Source organism: Mauremys reevesii, linkage group 2, assembly GCF_016161935.1.
Source record: "Mauremys reevesii isolate NIE-2019 linkage group 2, ASM1616193v1, whole genome shotgun sequence".
Lineage (NCBI taxonomy): Eukaryota > Metazoa > Chordata > Testudines > Geoemydidae > Mauremys > Mauremys reevesii.
The window spans coordinates 114,482,294-114,501,375 of record NC_052624.1 but is presented as its reverse complement, the minus strand read 5'-3'; the positions used below and the strand labels follow the sequence as shown (position 1 = coordinate 114,501,375).

The 19,082-nt window shown below is 40.4% G+C and overlaps 2 protein-coding genes across 15 annotated transcripts in view; one reads left to right on the top strand and one right to left on the bottom strand.

Moving 5' to 3' along the window:
- Positions 1–19,082, top strand: part of LOC120399517 (zona pellucida-binding protein 1-like) — a 76,970-nt gene that overhangs the window by 36,244 nt on the left and 21,644 nt on the right. For 5 of the 7 annotated variants that reach the window (XM_039527845.1, XM_039527842.1, XM_039527841.1 and 2 more), the window contains one exon: positions 3,961–5,075. The exons of the other annotated variants lie outside the window; for them this stretch is intronic. In XM_039527845.1, coding sequence (XP_039383779.1) covers positions 3,961–4,372 — 412 coding nt within the window. In that variant the 3' untranslated portion in view covers positions 4,373–5,075. Of the gene's footprint in view, positions 1–3,960; positions 5,076–19,082 lie in introns of those variants that run through there. 7 annotated transcript variants of the gene reach the window in all.
- RECK (reversion inducing cysteine rich protein with kazal motifs) overlaps positions 8,570–19,082 on the bottom strand; it is a 150,974-nt gene continuing 140,461 nt past the window's right edge. For all 8 annotated transcript variants that reach the window (XM_039527833.1, XM_039527837.1, XM_039527829.1 and 5 more), the window contains 2 exons: positions 18,237–18,392; positions 8,570–9,977 (listed from right to left, as the gene is read on the bottom strand). In XM_039527833.1, the coding sequence (XP_039383767.1) occupies positions 9,762–9,977; positions 18,237–18,392 (372 nt within the window). In that variant the 3' untranslated portion in view covers positions 8,570–9,761. The remainder of the gene's footprint in view (positions 9,978–18,236; positions 18,393–19,082) is intronic.

The window sequence follows — 19,082 nt, the reverse complement described above, 5'->3', positions numbered from 1 at the left end:
GAAATAGAGTTTCCCCCATATAAAGCAAAAGCTTTGTAATGTAAGGAATTATTTGAGATACAGCCCCCTGGCATCTCTTTACCAAAGGATGCCTCTAAGAGGAATCAGAGTAGTATAGCAAAAGGACTGACGGTAAAAAATCCGTTACAATCTACATATCACAGACTATGCTGCTGTGTGTATATATATATCTTCCTACTGTATTTTCTACTGCATGCATATGTTGAAGTGGGCTGTAGCCCATGAAAGCTTATGCTCAAATAAATTTGTTAGTCTCTCAGGTGCCACAAGTACTCCTGTTCTTTTCTCAGAGGAATGACACCCTAATAGGAAAATATTCCTCAGATATGGCTCAGACACTGTTCCCACAATGCATTAGGGACCTTACAGAAGTAGCCTTGATTCCTTTCATGAATGGTCTCCCAGATGCCAGTTGGTACAAGATTTTAACATGTTGCTTGCAGCAACTTTGAGGTCCGAAGGCCTTGGTATTTTGGATAGAATGAAATGCACAGGATACACCTGGCATATATACAATGCTTGATGTGTATCTGTAAAGCTGTAGCAATACCCATTTATGCCCCACATTCTAAAGCAGTTTTAAAGATTGGAACAAAATGATGGGAGAAGTATCTTCCAGGAGTTGCGGAAAGAAATAGACATAGACAGAAAGATTTCTGGAGCTATGAGCATTACCCTTTCCTCACAACAGCAGCAGTGTGGTTCTTGTATAGAGAGGAATTATGGTCCCAAATGTGTCTAATTTGGCCTGTTTGATTAATTTTGACACCTGATGATCTTTACATAGGGACTCCATTGTGCCAACTTAAAGAACACAGTGAGGACTGGTTCCTACTTTTTTTTAGTGCTTAGCTGTAGGACTCTGCCAACCACCCAAGAAACTCTCAAGCAACTAAGAGCTCCAGAATGGTGTGGTGATGATAATCAGTATCATCATTATTACTGTTATTACATAACTGCCAGATAATACATTGCTCGCACCTTTCTCTGAGGCAGCTGGTACTTGCAACTGTTAGAGATAAGGTACTGATTTAATGGGCCACAAGTCTGATCCCATATGGTTATTCCTATGCTTTGTTCTCACACATCATCTGTTGAACTAAAAGGATGCATGTGCTGAGATTTTGGAAAATTGTACAATACAAGGTGTGAGCTGGAGCCTGCTTTTCTGTGAGGACCCATAACCCAAATTGTCTGGTCTTCCAGATTGTCTCCCCACCCTGCAAGGCATCTTCCATAGTTTGTATGCAAGAATCTAGAATGAATATTGGATTGAATTAGTGTATCTGTTCATAAATGGAAATTCAGACATGATTTGTAAATGCCTAATTTTGCATTGTAGCTGTTCTGCATGACAGATTTTATGAAATCCCAGCTAGGGGTTAAAGCCGTGTGTAGCGCCAGCAAACCTACTTGCTGGAGACAATTGCCTGTAGATGACCACTACCAAGAAATGACTAGTGCAATGAAAATTTGGATCTTCGTAAATCTTTACCATGGTGGTAAAATTGTGGTCAGACCCTAGGCCTATTTTGACCTCTGGGTGAATAATTTTCTGTTAGGCTCAAGCTAGTCTTGATTTTAAACTGGTGGGTTTGAGTAGTTTCTAGCAGCTGGCAAGTTAGGAGTAGCTCTGTTTCTCTGGCCAGGCCCCTGATTGGGTAGAGCTCTGTAACTTAACACTTGACAATTACTGTTACTATTACCAGCCATTCCTTAGGAGTGGAGGTGCAGAGAGTAGATCAAAAAGAGTCTTGTATAGGCATTGTAAACTCTCAAACTAAAATGTTAATTTTTTGTTTGTCATGCTGAGGATTTTACTGGTTTGGAAAGAGAAGTTTCCCTGCTTCAGATTTTTCTCTCTCATAGAGAACAGTCCTTCTTTCAGTACCAGTGGTGCTGGTAGTGACCAACAGAGGATTGCTCTGCTGGCTTTGTTAGTGAGGACTCAGGCTTCTCTGCATTCTCAGCTACTAATTTCTCTAATGTTTCCCCAAACATTCTCACACCTGTGACTTTGGATACACAGGGTCCTTGTTTGGGGAATCTGGATATGATTGTTTACTACTCAAGTGTTTAAGCACTACTTTTTTTAAGTTAGGAGCTATTGCTCTTATCACAAATCACTTAGAGCCAGGAAAGGTTAACAAGAAAGAATATTTTACACACCACTGTAAGGATTTGACCATATGAACTCAAGATATCTTGCACTCCAAGCACAGACCATACCCCTAGACAACAATCCAGTTGCTTGCCACCAAGTAGGTATTCTCAGCTCTTAATTAAGAATATTTTTGTCTGAATGGTTATAGCCAAGGATTTTACATTTCTCAGTAGAGTGTCCTCACTCTTATGGTGTAAAGCATCTTTTGGAACAAGGTCTGACTAGGTCAGTGGTGTGGCTATTGCTTTACCCAACCTTAGGTTCCCAAAACTTATGAAGTATTCTGGCGTGTTTATGCAACATTTTAGTTTAACATTTAGTTTTAACCAGATGTCCACATTCTAATTGTATGATGTCTTTACAATGGAGAGTACAGGAAACCCTGTCTCTCATTATTGCTTGAAAGGAAGGTATTTATTATTAATAATGAGCTCGTTGTGAGTCACTGGCTTCCTATCCTGGGAGAACCATGTGAGATTTTTCTTTTTGTGAGGGTATGTGTATGCAGTGCTTCCCTTGACTGGAGGGCAGCTGCACGCTATTCATCCTGGGCTTGGGATGCCCCAACCAAGGAGAATAGCCCCCTAGGTGGCCTGGTAGCCTGACATGAAGCTCCTGCAGGCTGCCTAGGACCCTAGTAAGTTCTGTAAGAGGGACCTAGTACCTCTCAGGGCTTTATACTCAGTAAATCAAGAGCTCTTGACCATAGGAAGGGATTTCTCACTTATGCCCCTGTAATCCCATGATGGTGCAGCTGCATGGGAATAAAGTCCTCATGTGCCTCAGCTTCTGGGCACAGGCTGCCGCTAGTGCTTCTTATCCTTTCATTGGGTGGCAGCCATAGAGACTGACTCCTTCCCACTGTTTAGCCTCTGAGCCCCTTTCCCTGGCAAAGCGAGGACTGGCTGATGATCATTCCACTACTGCCTGACTCTTAGCACCCTTCTCTGGTAGAGCAAGGGTCCCTGAGCTGAGAGCCAGCCAGGCACAATTCCCAGTAGGCTGCAGCCTGAGACAGGGCTGCACTTGAGGAATAGGCTTCTCGCATACCCAGACATGTTGCACTGTGACAGCTTCTGGAAGGAGAAAAGCCCCAGCAAACACCAAGAAAGGGTTTAACCCTGATTTTTACCCTACTTGTTCATTAACATTACAAACTGCTGCCTCCCAAAGGGGATGTCTACTTTGGTCTTTTTGGAGTCTCTGGAGTTTGCTGGACTTAAGCTCCAAGCAGGCTGTGAGATCTCCCTTCCCTGGGAATCTTCATGCCCATGGTTAATTCTTCCTATGGTGGAGTTGCAGCTTTGGAGTAGGGGATTTGGCAGGGTCCTAGCATAGTGATCTGACTCCAAGACTTCTGCCCTATCAGAGCGAGGGTTGGCAGTTTACAGCAACATAGTGGAGGAAGCCTACTAGACAGGCGCTGTACCAGAGGATTAGAGCCTTAATACTCCAGTGATTGCTCACCTTAGAAGAGTTGAAATGAAGTCTCTCTTCTACACAAATGAATAAAAATTAGACAAAATGGTCAGGAGACATTGAACCAACCATGAATCTGTTCCGCTGCCAGAGGCAGAAATTCTGGTGGTCTGAGCTGAAGGGCAGGGCTTAGTCCTCTGCCCTCTGGCAACAACACTGGGACCACCTCCAAATTCCACAGGTGAGAGATTACCCAGTCATTATGAATGAAGAGGGAACTTGTGCAGCAGAAATCTGTTCTGCTATTCACACCGTGGACATTACTGCCTGACTCAACATTTTTTTTAAATCCCCAGAATAATACATAAATGTTGTAGAAGAACATTAGCAGCCAGATACATAGAGGAAGCCGAATCTGAACTTAAAACCAGACTGAAAACATTTGCCAATATTGCAAGTGATGCAGAGATTGAAGAGCAAAGAAGTAAACTAAGAAACCCAGACAGATATGAGAGAAAGAATCTGCCAAAATATAAAGTTGGGTTTATAGAGGAAGAGTCCATAGGATTATTAAGCAATGATGGCATAACAGAGACATCAACACCTGTCGGCTCAAATCCATCTCCTGACCGTACATGGCCAAGTGAAGTAGAAACAAGCTTTGAGGAAGGCAGATCACAGGGTACTTTGGAAGAAGAAATCCACTGTGTTTCAAAAGGACTAGTTTCTAATCCGCAAAAGTTTAACACAAACCACAAATTGTCTTAACTTCTCTGTGTGATGTAGGGTGAATTGTAAAGCAAAGTACTGATCATCTGTTGCAAAATGTGGGGTTAAGGATCCTTCAAAAAATATTCATGTCCATAAGGATATTATCTTAAGAGTTATTTTTTATCTACAATAAGGGTGTATACTTTATAGTGGTGTATTCTGGCAGCTGGAAAAGCAAAAACTGTTTAAAAGATCAGCATTCTCCTTCAAGCAGACAATTCTCCTTAAAAATGTGTAGCACTTAGTTTTAGAAGCTCCATTCTGCAGAAGCATACTGAACCTTTCGTCCTCTGCAGACGCATTAAATACTTTCTACAGATGTGTGTTAACATATATTTTATTTTTTCATATGCAAGCTATTCAACCGTTTGATAATGGCTCCAAACTAATTAAATTTCTTATTTTCTAAGAACTCTACAGAACCAAAATAGAAGTTAAACATTAACTGATATAATTTGATATTATGATACAATACTGTCATGTTACATTTTTCATAACCCCAATGCAAACTATGTGTACAGTAATTTTAATGTGCTACATGCTTTGCAGTGTGTATTATGTTCAGAATAAATTTAGAAAAATTTTAAACTCATATGTTATGCCTGTTCAAAACTGAAGTTCATGTGAACAAAAATGGTATTGGGACTTTAGCCAGTAGCAAATCCACTGGACGGTTTCAGTATTATGAAGGTGGGAAATGTTTTGGTCTGTTAATTTATATAATAAATAAACAAGAATTTGAAAACAAAAATTGGGACAGACATCCTATTAGATAGTTCTTAGTATTCATTTAATATCATTTGAACCTTTTCACAATGAGCTAAATATTCAAAATACTGCATAACTGTTGTGCAGCTAAAATCAGTTTTTAATCCATGGAAACCTAGAATTTCTCCTTAAACATGCTCTCTATGCCAAAAAATAAAATAAAATTAAGAACCTTTTATTTACTCACCATTTCATCAACAGTCAAACTAATGACATATAACTAACACATCAGGTATGCAGTTAAATATAAAAAAATATGCTCATTCAGCTTCTAAATTGGTTCCCTAATTTGCATATGAATGTCCAGTTTCAAATGTACACCTCTACCCCAATATAATGTGGTCCTCAGGAGCCAAAAAATCTCAGCGCCTTATAGGTGAGTCCACATTATATCGGGTTTGGTCTGGTACGCCGTGCCGGACTGGACCGGCTTCCCTGGCAGTGATTTAAAGGGCCCAGTGCTCCAGCCGCTGTGGGGAGCCCCGGGCCCTTTAAATCACCACCGGAGCTCTGGCAGCGGGGCTCGGGTGGGGATTTAAAGGGCCCAGGGCTCCACATGAATTCGGATATAATGTGGTAAAGCAGTGGGGCTCAGGTGGCACTTTAAAGGGCCCGGGGCTCCCCGCTGCTTTGCCGCGTTATATCTGAATTTGTGTTATATCGGGTCACGTTCTATCGGGGTAGAGGTGTATTTGGATGCCCATAATTTCAAAACAGTGATCACGGAAAGTAAACTGCCTCCATGCATTATAATAGCAGCAGTAGACTTCAATGTGTTAGCCAAGCATAAGGAGCAGACAAATATTGGAACCCCTTTTTCCAAACAGTTTTAAAATCAGGGGTGAGTCACACACTGGGCTCTGCAATGACTCATAGCCAGACCTACCCTTGGAGAGATGGAAGAAGCATGAAACAAACAGTGGATCCTGGAGACATATCTGTGCAGTGGATGAGCAGGTATAATGCCTCAGAGGTGGTTGGTGGGTCCACTGTTAGAGGATTGTTGTTAAACCTGTTCTACAGATGTAGCTTGTATTCATTCAGCCCAGTGAGGGAATAGGTGAAGTGCACAGAGCTACCTTTTAGGGGTACAAATAAACTTTTCAAAGAAAATAGGTTTGGATAAAGTCAAATCCAGCAGATTATTGAATCCCACAAGTACGGCAGACTAGATTACCTAAAAATGAACAATACGTAGTTGAAACAATGCTTTACCCGATCCAGATGGAAGAAACAGATTTGCAGTCTAATCTTCAAGTAGGAAGCACCTAGGCCCCAATTTTGCAAAGAACTTAACCACACATAACTTTGCTCATGTAACCTGTTCCAGTCCATTCTTAAACAGTGGCCAATAGGCTTGTTGAAACCCCTCAAATAGCAGTTTGTAAGCGTTAACAAAAATATGAAATTAAGAAAAATTCCAAGGAGAATCCGTCCTCATGAAAGTTACAACTTGATATACAGCTGCAAAAGCAAGGCCTGCATAAAAGTTAAAAGGATCAGTGGGCATGTATAGGTAATACATTTGGAGAACTCCATTTGCTAGTTAACCTTCCTTTTCTCATCAAGGAATGTCTATGCAGATCCCCAGTGTAGGAGAATGACAATACAGTAAGTCAGGAATCTGACTGAAGAGTATCAGTTAAAAAAATAATTGAAGCACCATTCTCCTGAACCAAGCATTGGCACTAACTCCAACTTTGAGCCGTGGACCTAGCACCAGACATAAGAAAATAATGTTTTGTGAATGCGTCAATTGAGTTGTGTCAGCCCAACAATGGGAAGGTACCACAGTTTCTCGTGTTTTTCAATTTTGCCTTTTGTGGTTCCAGTTCTTTATTTGACCAAATCAGATTTCCACTGACATTGTGATAAAAAAGTGTCATCAACCTGTAACTTGTCAAGCTCACCCAAAACCCATATTTACAGTCTCCACATAATGCACTTTTTTCTTTCTCTGAAGGAGTCAAAAGTCTTGTAAGAATCTAGAAAATCTTCCACAAAGTAGTAATATGCTTTTAAAATAATTATTTCCTTGTTTTGACCCAACAATGTGGGGGAATAGCCTAATCCCTTGTAGTTTCTGAGTCTGACAATCTATTGTTTTTCAAGATTTCAGAATCATCTTCAGCCTCAGTGAAGATGTACTGAGATGATATGCTGAGCTATTTACTATCTATTCAAAGACCTTCAGTATTTGCTCATCCAACACACACTTAAAAAGGTGCATTATACAAACCATGGTTTGTGAACCTACAAATTCTTGCGACTTGAATTCAGCTCTTACCAGATTGAATCTCTGGGAGTATGTTTTCTGCACTCTCTATCTCATTGAAGACTGTTTTCTTCATGGCTATAAAATCATACAAGTACCACACATGCTATTCCACAAGGAAAAGATGGTTTTAAGGCCTCATCCAAATTATTTATTTAAAAAGTGGTAAATAGCTTTTCATATATATTATATAACTCCCCATTTTTCTGTAGACCTCATCATCGGTGTGCTGAAACAAGATTATATAGGCTAGATGTTGAAAGGTTGTTTGCTTATTCATTTATTAACAACTAAGGCATTCAAAGAAACCTTCCCAATTGTTTGCAGCTTTTGGTGAGAAGTCTAAAGTCCGAAGCCTTTTTAGTTCAAAATCTTGTCAAATGTACTATGCTGTTATTAACACACTGGAAGACTCCCAGAACCAAATAGATTAAGAGCATGTTCTACAAAAGAATGACTGCAACAGTTGTTTGTATCAGGAGTATACTTATCTATATATGAGTCTTTCCAGTGACATTTGGTGGACACACTCAAGCAGATTGCCTACACGTGCATCCAATTGCCAGAAGTATGCTGAAATCTGCACTGAGCAAGAGAGTAATTTAATCAAAATATAGCATGCTCTTTTCACAACATACTGTACAAAGAAGACATACACTTATAAAAGCACTTGGAGGAGGTTTCAGAGGGACATGTCAGATTATAAAATTAAGTCAATGGGACTCTGCAGATGTAAGAGCCTGACTGTCAATCTGCTTTGCAGAACTGCACCCCAAAATTTTAGTTACTAGTTGGATCTTAATTCTATCCTTGATCTTTGTGCAAATCTCCAGCTGATAGCTGGAAGATCATCTGTGGACTGAGGATTAAATCGGACTGTAATTTTGCAGACCTGGAACACAACAACAAAAACAACAAATGTAATTCAGCTCTCCCCACGAAATGAGTTTGACACTCCTGCTATAAGGGGAATACAAAATGTTTAGACACCAATAGAGAGACTATACAAAACTACTGTAAGAATCGTAACTTAGAATTTACTTACTTTGGTAAGTTTTAAAATCTAAACATAGCATAAATGTATATTTTTGCATTTAATTTTTTCTAGGTGTTATATCTGAAAGGAAACAAAAACACTGAAATATGTGGAGGATTTTATAAAATTGCATATATATTTTTAAGTATACATGAGAAAATAAAAGTTCTTTTTATTAAAATAAAAAAAGCTTTGATACATTTGCACTGAAAATATTTAACAGAAAATAATTGCTACAGACATGCTACAGTAACATACAAAAGGTTCAAAAAGTTTTCAGTGCCTTCTTTTAAAGTTCAACATTTTGGCAAAAAAGTTTTTTCTGTATAAACTTCAAAAGTTGGCTATTATAATACTGATACAAAACACTTCATGTAGATTAAGTTCATGTGCATAAAACACAATAACTTTTAATGTATTGTTTGTATAAAATCAACATATTTAAAGTGTAAATTTCATTAGATAACATGCAAATACTGCAATATTTAAAATGGCACTTATAAATAGAGGTTTTATAATTTTGCATCCAATAAGAAAATCAGAATACATGGTATTTGCAATATACAGAACTGTAGAAATGAATACATTTCTCCATTTCTTAATGTAAATAAGGTTCTGGCTTAGAAAATGATTGTCATTTTACAAACATGGGGCCCAATATCCTGCAAGCACTTAAGCAGGTGAGTAAAGGTACTCAAATATGTAAGTTTGCTGGGATAGGCCCATGGCTATTTAGCTTTCTTCATAATAAAATATAAGATAATATATTCATACAAAAAATTACTCAGTTTTTTGGTAAATTATTTAAGTAGCAGCAATTTTTGTTTCTTCCAAAAATTGATGTTTAAAATAGGTGCATACTTGTCATAATTCTCAATGATATACATCTGAATAATAATAAAAAAACACTTTTCAAAAATCACAATACGTTTGCTCACTGCTGAAAATTTTTGTGTAACAACTTCCTTTTCACAGAATCACAAGTTTAAAGATTTGTACAACATGTTTAAGGTATGTGTGCATAAAGAAAATGATGTGTGTGTGTGAAAAATCTTTTGACTAGTGATTTTAGTGATCAATAGGAGAGTTTTGTTTTGGATTATTTCAAATATTTTAAAATTCATTTTTAATGAAAAATGTAGTATATTAAAACCTTTTTCTGGAATTTTGTTGAACCAAACTGATATATATTTTTCTTTCTGGTTAAAATATATATTTTGCTCTATTAATAGATCAGCAGTTCTGAATGTCCTTCGCAATATATAAAAAATACAATAGGATATTTATTTTGCACATTTTCTAAGCAGTTATGTATTATAGATTGCTGCTTGCAAGGTCAATATAAGGCTCAAGAGCAGGGTCTGCAATACAGGCACAGCTGTAACAGAGGAAGAAGATATACTACAGGAAACTTGCACCTGGGATGTGATAAGTGCTGATAACGGCACATGGGATGCTAAAGTTGGGCTGTCAGAATTTATCAGCGACTCTATCTTTTCTGCTTCTTTATTGCAGGCTTCAATCTAGAAAAAAATTCCAACAGTTAGTTATTAAAATCTCTTCTCTTTATCTAGAAGGTTAGTATAAACATTTAGGATGGTGTATAAAGTTTAGGATGGCAAAGCCACAAGTGAATCGTACAGGTCAGCTTTTGAGAGTTTTTAAAAATTGTATTTTATGTCTGTCAGGTGCCTTAGTTATTTATGAATCCTACCATGGCAGCTTCATGGGGAGAAAATTATAAACCTCAAAAATGGTTCATCAGAATTTTGTGATTTTTAAGGCCCAAAAATCTCATCATAGACCAGAATTAGAAAGCAGGGCCTCACACCACTGGAAATCATGGGATTTCTCTCCTGGTTCACAAGGTACTGCACTGAGGTCTATGGGAGTAGAGAACCCACAGAGAACCTTAGGAGGGTTGGTGCCCCCAGGCCTGGGAACCTTAGGAGACTCAATAATCCTCTCAAGGAAATTTTCCTTTTTCTCCTGACAAGTATTTATAATGTTCAGGTTACATTCTGAGGCCCTTTGCACAAGGACGTGGGCGAGAGACTTACTTTTCTTAATAAAGGAAACAAACAAACCAACCTTCATTTTTCAGAAATCCTTTTCATGAACTCACCACAGATGATAACATTCCAAGTTCAGACGTTACTAACTCTTGAAAATAGACTATCTTGGGGTTTTGGCAAGGGGATATCTACAGGGCAAACTAAGTTTTATTTTCTACAAAGTCGAAAAAAATAAATTTTTGATTACTGGTAAACACCTCCAATTTTAAGGTGTTAACTTAGAAACCACTTGTCTGATTCAATTCAAATTTTATAGAAAAATTTGAAATAGTGTAGTTTCAGTCCTAGTCCTCAGCCTGCCACTTTTACAGCCAATTTATTTAATTTTTGAGATTTTAAAGGTGGGGATGGAAGAGACGGTTACTCACCCTGTGTAGTAACTGAAGTTCTTTGAGATGGTCATCCCGGTGGGTGCTCCACTTTAGATGTTCTTGCACTCCCGCACTTGTAATCGGAGATTTGTGGCAGCAGTGCTTGATTGGGTCAGACATGCAGTGTCCCAGTTTTGCGCTGCTTCAGTTATCTAACACCATGTCACCAACCCCCGCCCTGCCCCCGTTCTTTCTCTGCTGCAGAGTATGTAATGTGAAGTAGAGGGGAGGTGAGAAGGTAGTGGAGCACCCACAGGGACAACCATCTCGAAGAACTTCAGTTACTGCACAGGGTGAGTAATCTTCTACTCTTCTTTGAGGAGTGTCCCTGTGGGTGCGCCACTTCAGGTGACTTCAGAGCAGTGCTCTTCAGTGGAAGGAAGGGGCTTCAGAGTTGAAGTCATGGTAGATGATAATACAGTAAGTCCAAATAGCGCATCAGATGCTGAAAGTTGTTCTAATGCACAGTGTTGTGTAAATGTATGGGCTGAGGACCAAGTTCCCACTTTATAGATGTCCATAATGGGGACACTTAAGAAATGCTATCGAAGTCAATAAAGCTCTGGTGAAATGTGTGTGGGTGCCCACTGGGGGTTGAAGATGCTTTTGACAATAGCACAAGTTGATGCACACAGAAATCTGTTTGGACAGTCTCTATTTAAATACGGTCTCCTTTTGATCATTTTGGGATGGAGATGAATAAGTCTGGTGACTTTCGAAAAGTCTGCGTTCTGTCTATATAAAAGGCTAGTGCCCTTCGGATGTCTAGGGTGTGAAATGAGGACTCTTGTCTATTGCCATGGGGGGTTGGATAGAAGGATGGGAGGTGAATGCGTTGGTTGAGATGGAAAGAGGAGGCAATCTTAGGTAAGAACCTGGGATGAGATAATAGGGCAACTTTATTTTTTAAGAATATCATGTATAACGGATGTGCCAGGAGGGCCCCTAGCTCTCCCATCCATCAGGTGGACGTAATGGCGATGAGGAAGGCTACCTTCACTGAGCGGTGAAGTGAGCACATCGTTAGCAGTTCAAATGGGGTTCTGGTGAGGCCCCAGCATTCTAGGTTAAGATCCTCTGGCGGAGATAGGGTTCATATTTCAGGGTAAATGTTGATGAGTCCTTTGAGAAAGTGCTTGGTGACTGGGTGAACAGAAAAAAAAAATCAGTAAATGTTGCATGTTTTGGTGGAACGCTGTGATGGCTGAGAAGTGTACTCTGACTGAGCTCATGGAGAGGCCCTATTTCTTTAGTTCTAGTATGTAGTCTAGAATTAAAGGTAGAGGGAAGGAGACCGCTGTGATTGGTTTATTTTGGCACCATGTAGAGAATTGTATCAATTTGTGTAAATATGTATGATGGGTAACTGGTCTGCGACTATTTAGTAGAATGTCCTTTACTTCCTCTGAGGAGGTCATTTCAGGTCCTTGGAGCGACAGAGTAGCCACATTTTAAGGTGGAGTCTTTCTGGATTCAGATGAAGGAGTTGGCCTGCATCTTGAGAGAGGAAACAGGGTACAAGAGTTCCAGAGTAGCATGGCTTCCATGCACAGGGAGTGTGAGCATTCCTCCCTTGCTGATTTATATAGAATATGCATGCAACACTGTCTGAGGATTTTTATGGTCCTTGTTTTTGATCATGGGCAGGAAATGGGAGCACACGTTGCGAATGGCTTGTAGTTCCAGTAGCTTTATACACAGGAGGGATTCTGAGATGGGGACCAATGGCCCTGGATAATATGAGTGTTCAGATGTGCTCCCCAACCTAGTTGTGAGGCATCCTTCATGATCATCACTGTTGGAGGGTTCAGGACAAAGGCCCTGGTCCAAACATTGTCTGGTCGTGTTGCCCTTGGTAGGGAGTCTTTTACTTTGGTATTGTGAGGTGTTTGTTCATGCTGTATTTGAATGGAGTGTAGGTTGTCTGGAGTCAGGCTTGCAGACACTGCACGTGTAACCTCACATGTTTAATGATGAATGTAGTTGCAGCCAGGTGGCTCAGCAGTTGTAGGCAAGTCCTGGCCATTATCTGAGGGCTGTTTAGTGTTGGGGAGATCAGATTGGTTAGAGTAATGGATTGCTGTCATGGTAGAGAGGTCATAGCCTCTGGAGAACTGAGATAGGCTCCGATGAATTCTAGTTTTTGCACTAAAGTTAGTGCTGATTTTTGTGCATTTGTAGGCCTAGGCATGTGAAGAGAGTTACCTTGCTTCTAGCGCTCCTTGTCACGTCGATGCTTTCAGTAAGCAGTCATCGAATTATGGGAATATCATAATTCTCTGTCTGCAGAGGTAAGCCACGACCGCTGCAAGAATCTTGGACAATACTCATGGGACAGTGGATAGGCCGAAAGGCAGAATTTGCTAGTGAAAGTGATCTGCTCCTGGAGCAAATCTATAGAACCTCTGATGTGATGGATGTACTGTTAAATGAAAGTGTGCGTCCTGGAGGTCGAGGGCCAAGAATCAGGCCCTCCTTTCTAGTGCTGGAGTTATGGTTGCCAACGTGACCATCTTGAAGTGTTGGGTCTTCACCAATTTGTTGGGTCTTCGTAAATTGAGAATGAGTCTCCACCATCCAGTTTTTTTCTGGGTGAAGAAATAATGTGAATAGAAACCCTTCCCTCTGTGTTTTGTTGGTACCAGTTTTACAGCACCTAGATGTATGAGGTGGGTTACCTCCTGTCACAGTAGATCTTCATGAGAGGGTCCCTGAAGAGGGATGGGGAAGAAAGATGGGTATGGGGGATGGAGATAAATGGGATGGAATACCCAGACTTGATTATATCTAGTAAGCATCTGTTGGATGTGAGAGTCTGCCAGATTGGGTAGAAAGGGGTGAGACAATCTCTGAATGGCTGGGAGATGACAGGTGTTTCCAGCACTTGAAGTTGTGGGGGTCTTGGACCTTTGACCAAAGTCTCAACACTGCTGTCTTGATGGTGGTTGAGACATAGAAGGCTGTTGCCTCCTCGTGGATCTCTGTTTCTGCCCTTGTTGCACATATTGTCTGTGTGATTGCACATAAGATGTAGACCGGAATCTTTGTGAGGCATAATACTTGCCCTCTTTTTCCTTGTTTCTAGGCATGTAGATGCCCAGGGACTTTAACATCACCCTTGAGTCTTTGAGTGTGTGGAGAGATTCATCTGCTTTGGTTGCAAACAATTTAGGACCTTCAAATGGGAGATCCTTGACCATCAATTGTACCTCTCTGGGAAACCCAGAGAGATGCAACCAAGATGCTCGCCTCATCACTATTTCTGTGGCTACCAACTACATAGTGGAGTCTGCAGATTGCAATGCAGCCTGCAATGCTGTTGTGGCAAGAAGAGGTCTTTCAGAGATTATGGTCCTGCACTGTTCTCTTTTCTCTTCTGGAATGAATTCAATACATTCTGACAACTTTGAGTAGTTTGAGTGGTCATATTTGGCAAGTAATGCCTCATAATTGGCAATCCTGAGGTGTAACGTTGCCAAGGAGTAGGTCTTACAGTTGAAGAGATCTAGTCTCTTCCAATCTCTGTCATACGGTGTGTTTTGGGGGGTGTTATTCTCTGCCCTGTTCATTTACTGCATCCACCACCAAAGAGTTTGGTGTGGGGTGTGAGAAGAGGAACTCCGTTTCTTTCACTGGCACATAATATTTGTCGTCAGACCTCTTGCATGTAGATGGGATCGTTGTTGGGGTCTGCCAAATCAATTTTGCGGGTTCCATAATCGCGTCATTCATCGGTAGAGTGATTTTGGAAGAGGTTGAGGTCTGTAGGATATCTAATAGTTTATGTTGTTATTCCTGGACTTCTTCCAGTGAGCTATCCAATGAGCCCGCCATTCTTTTAAAAAGGTCCTGAAATTGTTTCAAGTCATCCCCCATGTTGGGAGGTGGGGGCATGATGGTGTCATCAGGGGAAGATGATGAAAAACTGGCTCCTGGTATCACTTCCTGGTCCAAAATCTCCTCCTCCTCTTTGGCCACATCTTCTGGGATCTCAGAGAGTCGCCGGTACCGAAGGTGAGGGTGAATGACGTGTGCTCACCCTGGATGGACTGGAAGGATTGTGGTGTTGTGGGGGGTATGCCACCCATGGGATGCAATAAGGCCACTGAGGTTGAAAAGGCATTGGTGGCATCCCATGGGTGTCAATACCACTTTTGATCTTTGGGCCCAGTATAATAGCCCCTGTTCTGTGGTGGATCTGATCTGGTAGGTACACAGATGGGAGAGGAATGGTGAGAGGAGTACATTTCTCCTTCATCCTCGTCCTCCTCGTCGCTTGATAAGGGAGGAGCAGATCTAGATGGAGTGGTGAGATGGGTGATGTCGTACTGAGGCTAGGAGTTTCCGGCATTGAGGTGACCAATTAGGTCCTTCTAGCATAGGAATTGCTGCAGTGCTAGTAATATTGGTACCATTGAAGATGGAGTGGTTGATACAGATTGCTTTGGTGAAGCTGTGAGTGTTAGTGCGTGCACTGAGTGTGTTATGCTGGCAGCAGATGGAGCCATGAGGTCTGCAGTGGTGCCGAGCTGTTCAATGCCAAATGTTTCGTCGGCTCTAATGGTGCCGAGGCAGAGGGTTTCAATTTCCCCTTGCTGCCCTTGTCTGAGCTAGCCTGCTTAGGTTCTTTTGCTCTTATGGTACCCACAGTACTGGAGGGTCCCACTACTTCGGCAGTGGAGAGTACCAATGGAGTTTGCTGGTTTGGGGAACACGATTTCTTGGCAGATTTCCGAGCCGCAGAAGTTGGAGCCCAGTTTTTGGCCACCTTCTTGGTGAAGTGGTCTTTCATGTGAGCCGATAAGGAAGAGCCTCTGTCAGCAGTCGGGGACCTATGTTCGGGGGGTCTGTGATTTGGGCTCAAATGCTGTCTGGAGAGACCTCTCCACCATGAGGAATTTGAACTGTTAGTCTCTTGCCGTCCTGGTTTGGGCTTTTAGATTGTGACAATGCAAGCACTTGTGAGGGATGTGTGTCTTGCTGAGGGAGCGAACACACTGCGAGTGCCCGTCCGACACCAGGACAGAAAGGCTGCACGTGAGGCAGCATTTAAAACCTGGGGAACTGGGCATGCACCTCATAAAAGTGTTTCCCCCTCCAAAGGGGAAAACCAATTATTCTAACCTACTAATGGCTAACAACAGAAACTTAATCTTCTAGTCTGAGAGAAAAAAACATTTTTTTAAAGGAAGAAAAAAAATTAAACAGGAAAGGAAAGTTAGCTATAATCCAAAAAGAACAAAGTCTAAATTGTGAAAAAAAACCTATATGTAGCATCAAGATACTAAAAACATATTCTAATAAAAGTAGCCATAGAGGCACTGCTAAGTGCTCTGACTCAAGCAAAAGGCGGTAGAGAAGGAACTGAGGGGGGTTTGCCACATGGCGCTAAATAACCACCTGAAGCAGTGCGAGACGGGTACCATGCATGTGCAACCCAACCATGCACTGCTACCACAAATCTCCTATTACAAGCACAGGGGCGCAAGAACACGTAAAGTGGAGCACCACAGGGACACTCCTCAAAGAAAAAATTGGAATTATAATGGAAATTTAGCTGCAGCATTAACTACAGAATGTAGAAAAACACTCCATGGTCAGTAAAAGTAGATAAATTCAACAGAATGCTAGCAATTCTAGGTATCTTGATAGATGAGGCTAGACAACACGACTTTGACGTAAAGCCAAATTCAGTCACAGTGTAAACTGGTGTAACTTCAATGCAACTGATCAAATTCTGTCCACTTAGAACAGACTTAACTCTGGCCCACACAGGAAGCAAAACTGAATACACAAAATGAGTTTGGGAAAATAAAAAGGAAATTGGAGGCAGATTTTCCTAAACCAAACAATTTGAGGAAATGAAATTGCCCAAATAATATTTGTGTTGTAGAACGAGCAGAAAATGTGGATTCCAGTCTGCTGCTTCTTACCTACTCTCCCTTTTTATTTTAAAGATTAACCTTCATTTTAAAATAATGCATGTTAACGCACAAGTTAAGAGCACCAAATTGGTCAGTGTGAATCCTAAACCCTGAGGGAACTTCATTATAAAAATGTGCTGTCACTATGGCAGGGAAAGGCGCTTAACAAAAGTACAGGGGTTTTTTGGACTTGCAGAAACCTAACCAAAAGAATGTCAGAATAAAGCAAGAGTTCTAGGAAAAAGAAATGTAATATATATTTGAAGCTTGTTTTTATTGTAGTAGATCCGAGTTGCTCCAAGCAAAATAGTATAATGGCTTTTGTGTGGGTTTACTAATCCACATATAAAGTTTAGGGTTCCCAGCTGTGTGTGAATATCTTTGTTAGCACAAAGTAGGTGTGTCACACCATTATTATGGTGGGGCAACACACTGACTTGATGTCCTTTAACATATTCTGAAAAGTATTTGGGGACTTTGTAGCACACTGATAGCTAGTTTTGTGAGAGAGAGGATCCCCCTATCAAAACTGTGATGGTCCCAGAAATATAGGAGCAGATATTTAGCTGGTATGGTTCCATTGAAGTCAGTGGAGCTATGACAATTTCCAGCAGCTGAGGTGGCAGCCTAATCCATATCTATATGTAGCATCAAGATAGACCATGGTATAATCCATTCATACACACCCAGGTGCATTTTTTAAGTAACAGACCAATGGTTCGATATTAAAAACATATACTCCAAAGCACATTTATTAAATGCATGACAGTCACTCTTCTAAATATATTTTTTCTTTGTGAAATTTTAAATGAAAACTCTTTTGTATTTTACTCAATTGATCTACCTGCTATGCGATATAATTCACAGAAGGCTAAAGTATTGAATTTTATATTATTTTATTGCATTTTATTGTATTTAAAATTACAAAATACCACAAACGCCAGCAAAATGGAGCAGTGTAAAGTTTGTAGTATTTTCTTTTCCATGTGCTGTAGTCTGCTGTGTGCTCCAGCATACTCCGCTAGCATCCACAGCTAGAGCTGGGTGAAATTTTTCAAAAACTCTTTTTGCTGAAAAATTCACACTTGGGTCAACCAAAACACTGCATGAATTCATGTCAAATTTGCCAAATTGTTTCAGCCATAAAAGAAAAAAGTTCCAAAAGTCAAAATGAAACATTTTGATGTTTAATTCAAAATGACTGTTTTAAAAATTTTGCTTCAATTTTATTTTAAAAAAAAGAAAATAAAAACAAAAAGAAACATTTTGCTTGACCTGAAACAAAACTGTAGCTTTTCAAGTGTAAGTTGAATGTAAAAATAAATGGGACATAGCACAGACTGCAAATATGACAACCTGTATTGAAATAAAATGGAACTGTATTGACTAAAGAAAATAATAATAAATTCTACCTGCAACGGTTTGGGGTTTTGATCAACGGGTATGATGAGAATCACAATTTCAGATTCTATGCTTAAATATCCGAACACATCGCATTGTGGCACTGAAACATGTAGACGGATTTTTTGAAGTACTTCAAGTACAGTTATTGGCTTTTTATTGGTTACCTGGAAAAAGATTGAGTACTTTATTATGCATGCAAAATGAAATTACATTTGTCCTCTTCAGAGATGTAAATAATAAGGTTATGTCATACTAGAAAAGTTGTTTGAACATACTCCATTTTAAACCAAATTATCAAACCCTATATATAAACCAAGTCTATATAAGCAACGAATAAGCTTTAAGTGAAGGGAAAGAGAACACTTACTTATCTTCCACTAACTGTGGTTCTTCAAGATGTGGTGTCCATATATATTTTGCTATTGGGGCACATCTGGATAGACTTATGTGTAGTGCTGGGGAGAAGCTGGTGGTCGTGGTACATGTAGGTACCAATGACATAGGGAAGGGTAGGAGAGATGTCCTGGAGGCCAAATTTAGGTCTGAAGAGACTGAAATCCAGGATCTCTATGGTGGCACTCTCAGAAATGCTCCCAGTTCCACATGCAGGGCCAGGTACGCAGGCAGAGCTTCAGAGTCTCAATGTGTGAATGAGACGATGGTGTAGAGAGGAGGGGTTTAGATTCATTAGGAACTGGGGAAACCTTTGGGATGGGGGGAGCCTATACAGGAGAGATGGGCTCCACCTAAACCAAAGTGGAACCAGACTGCTGGCACTTAACATTAAAAAGGTTGCAGAGCAGTTTTTAAATTAGGAGATGGGTGAAAGCCGACTGCTGCAGAGGAGCATGTGG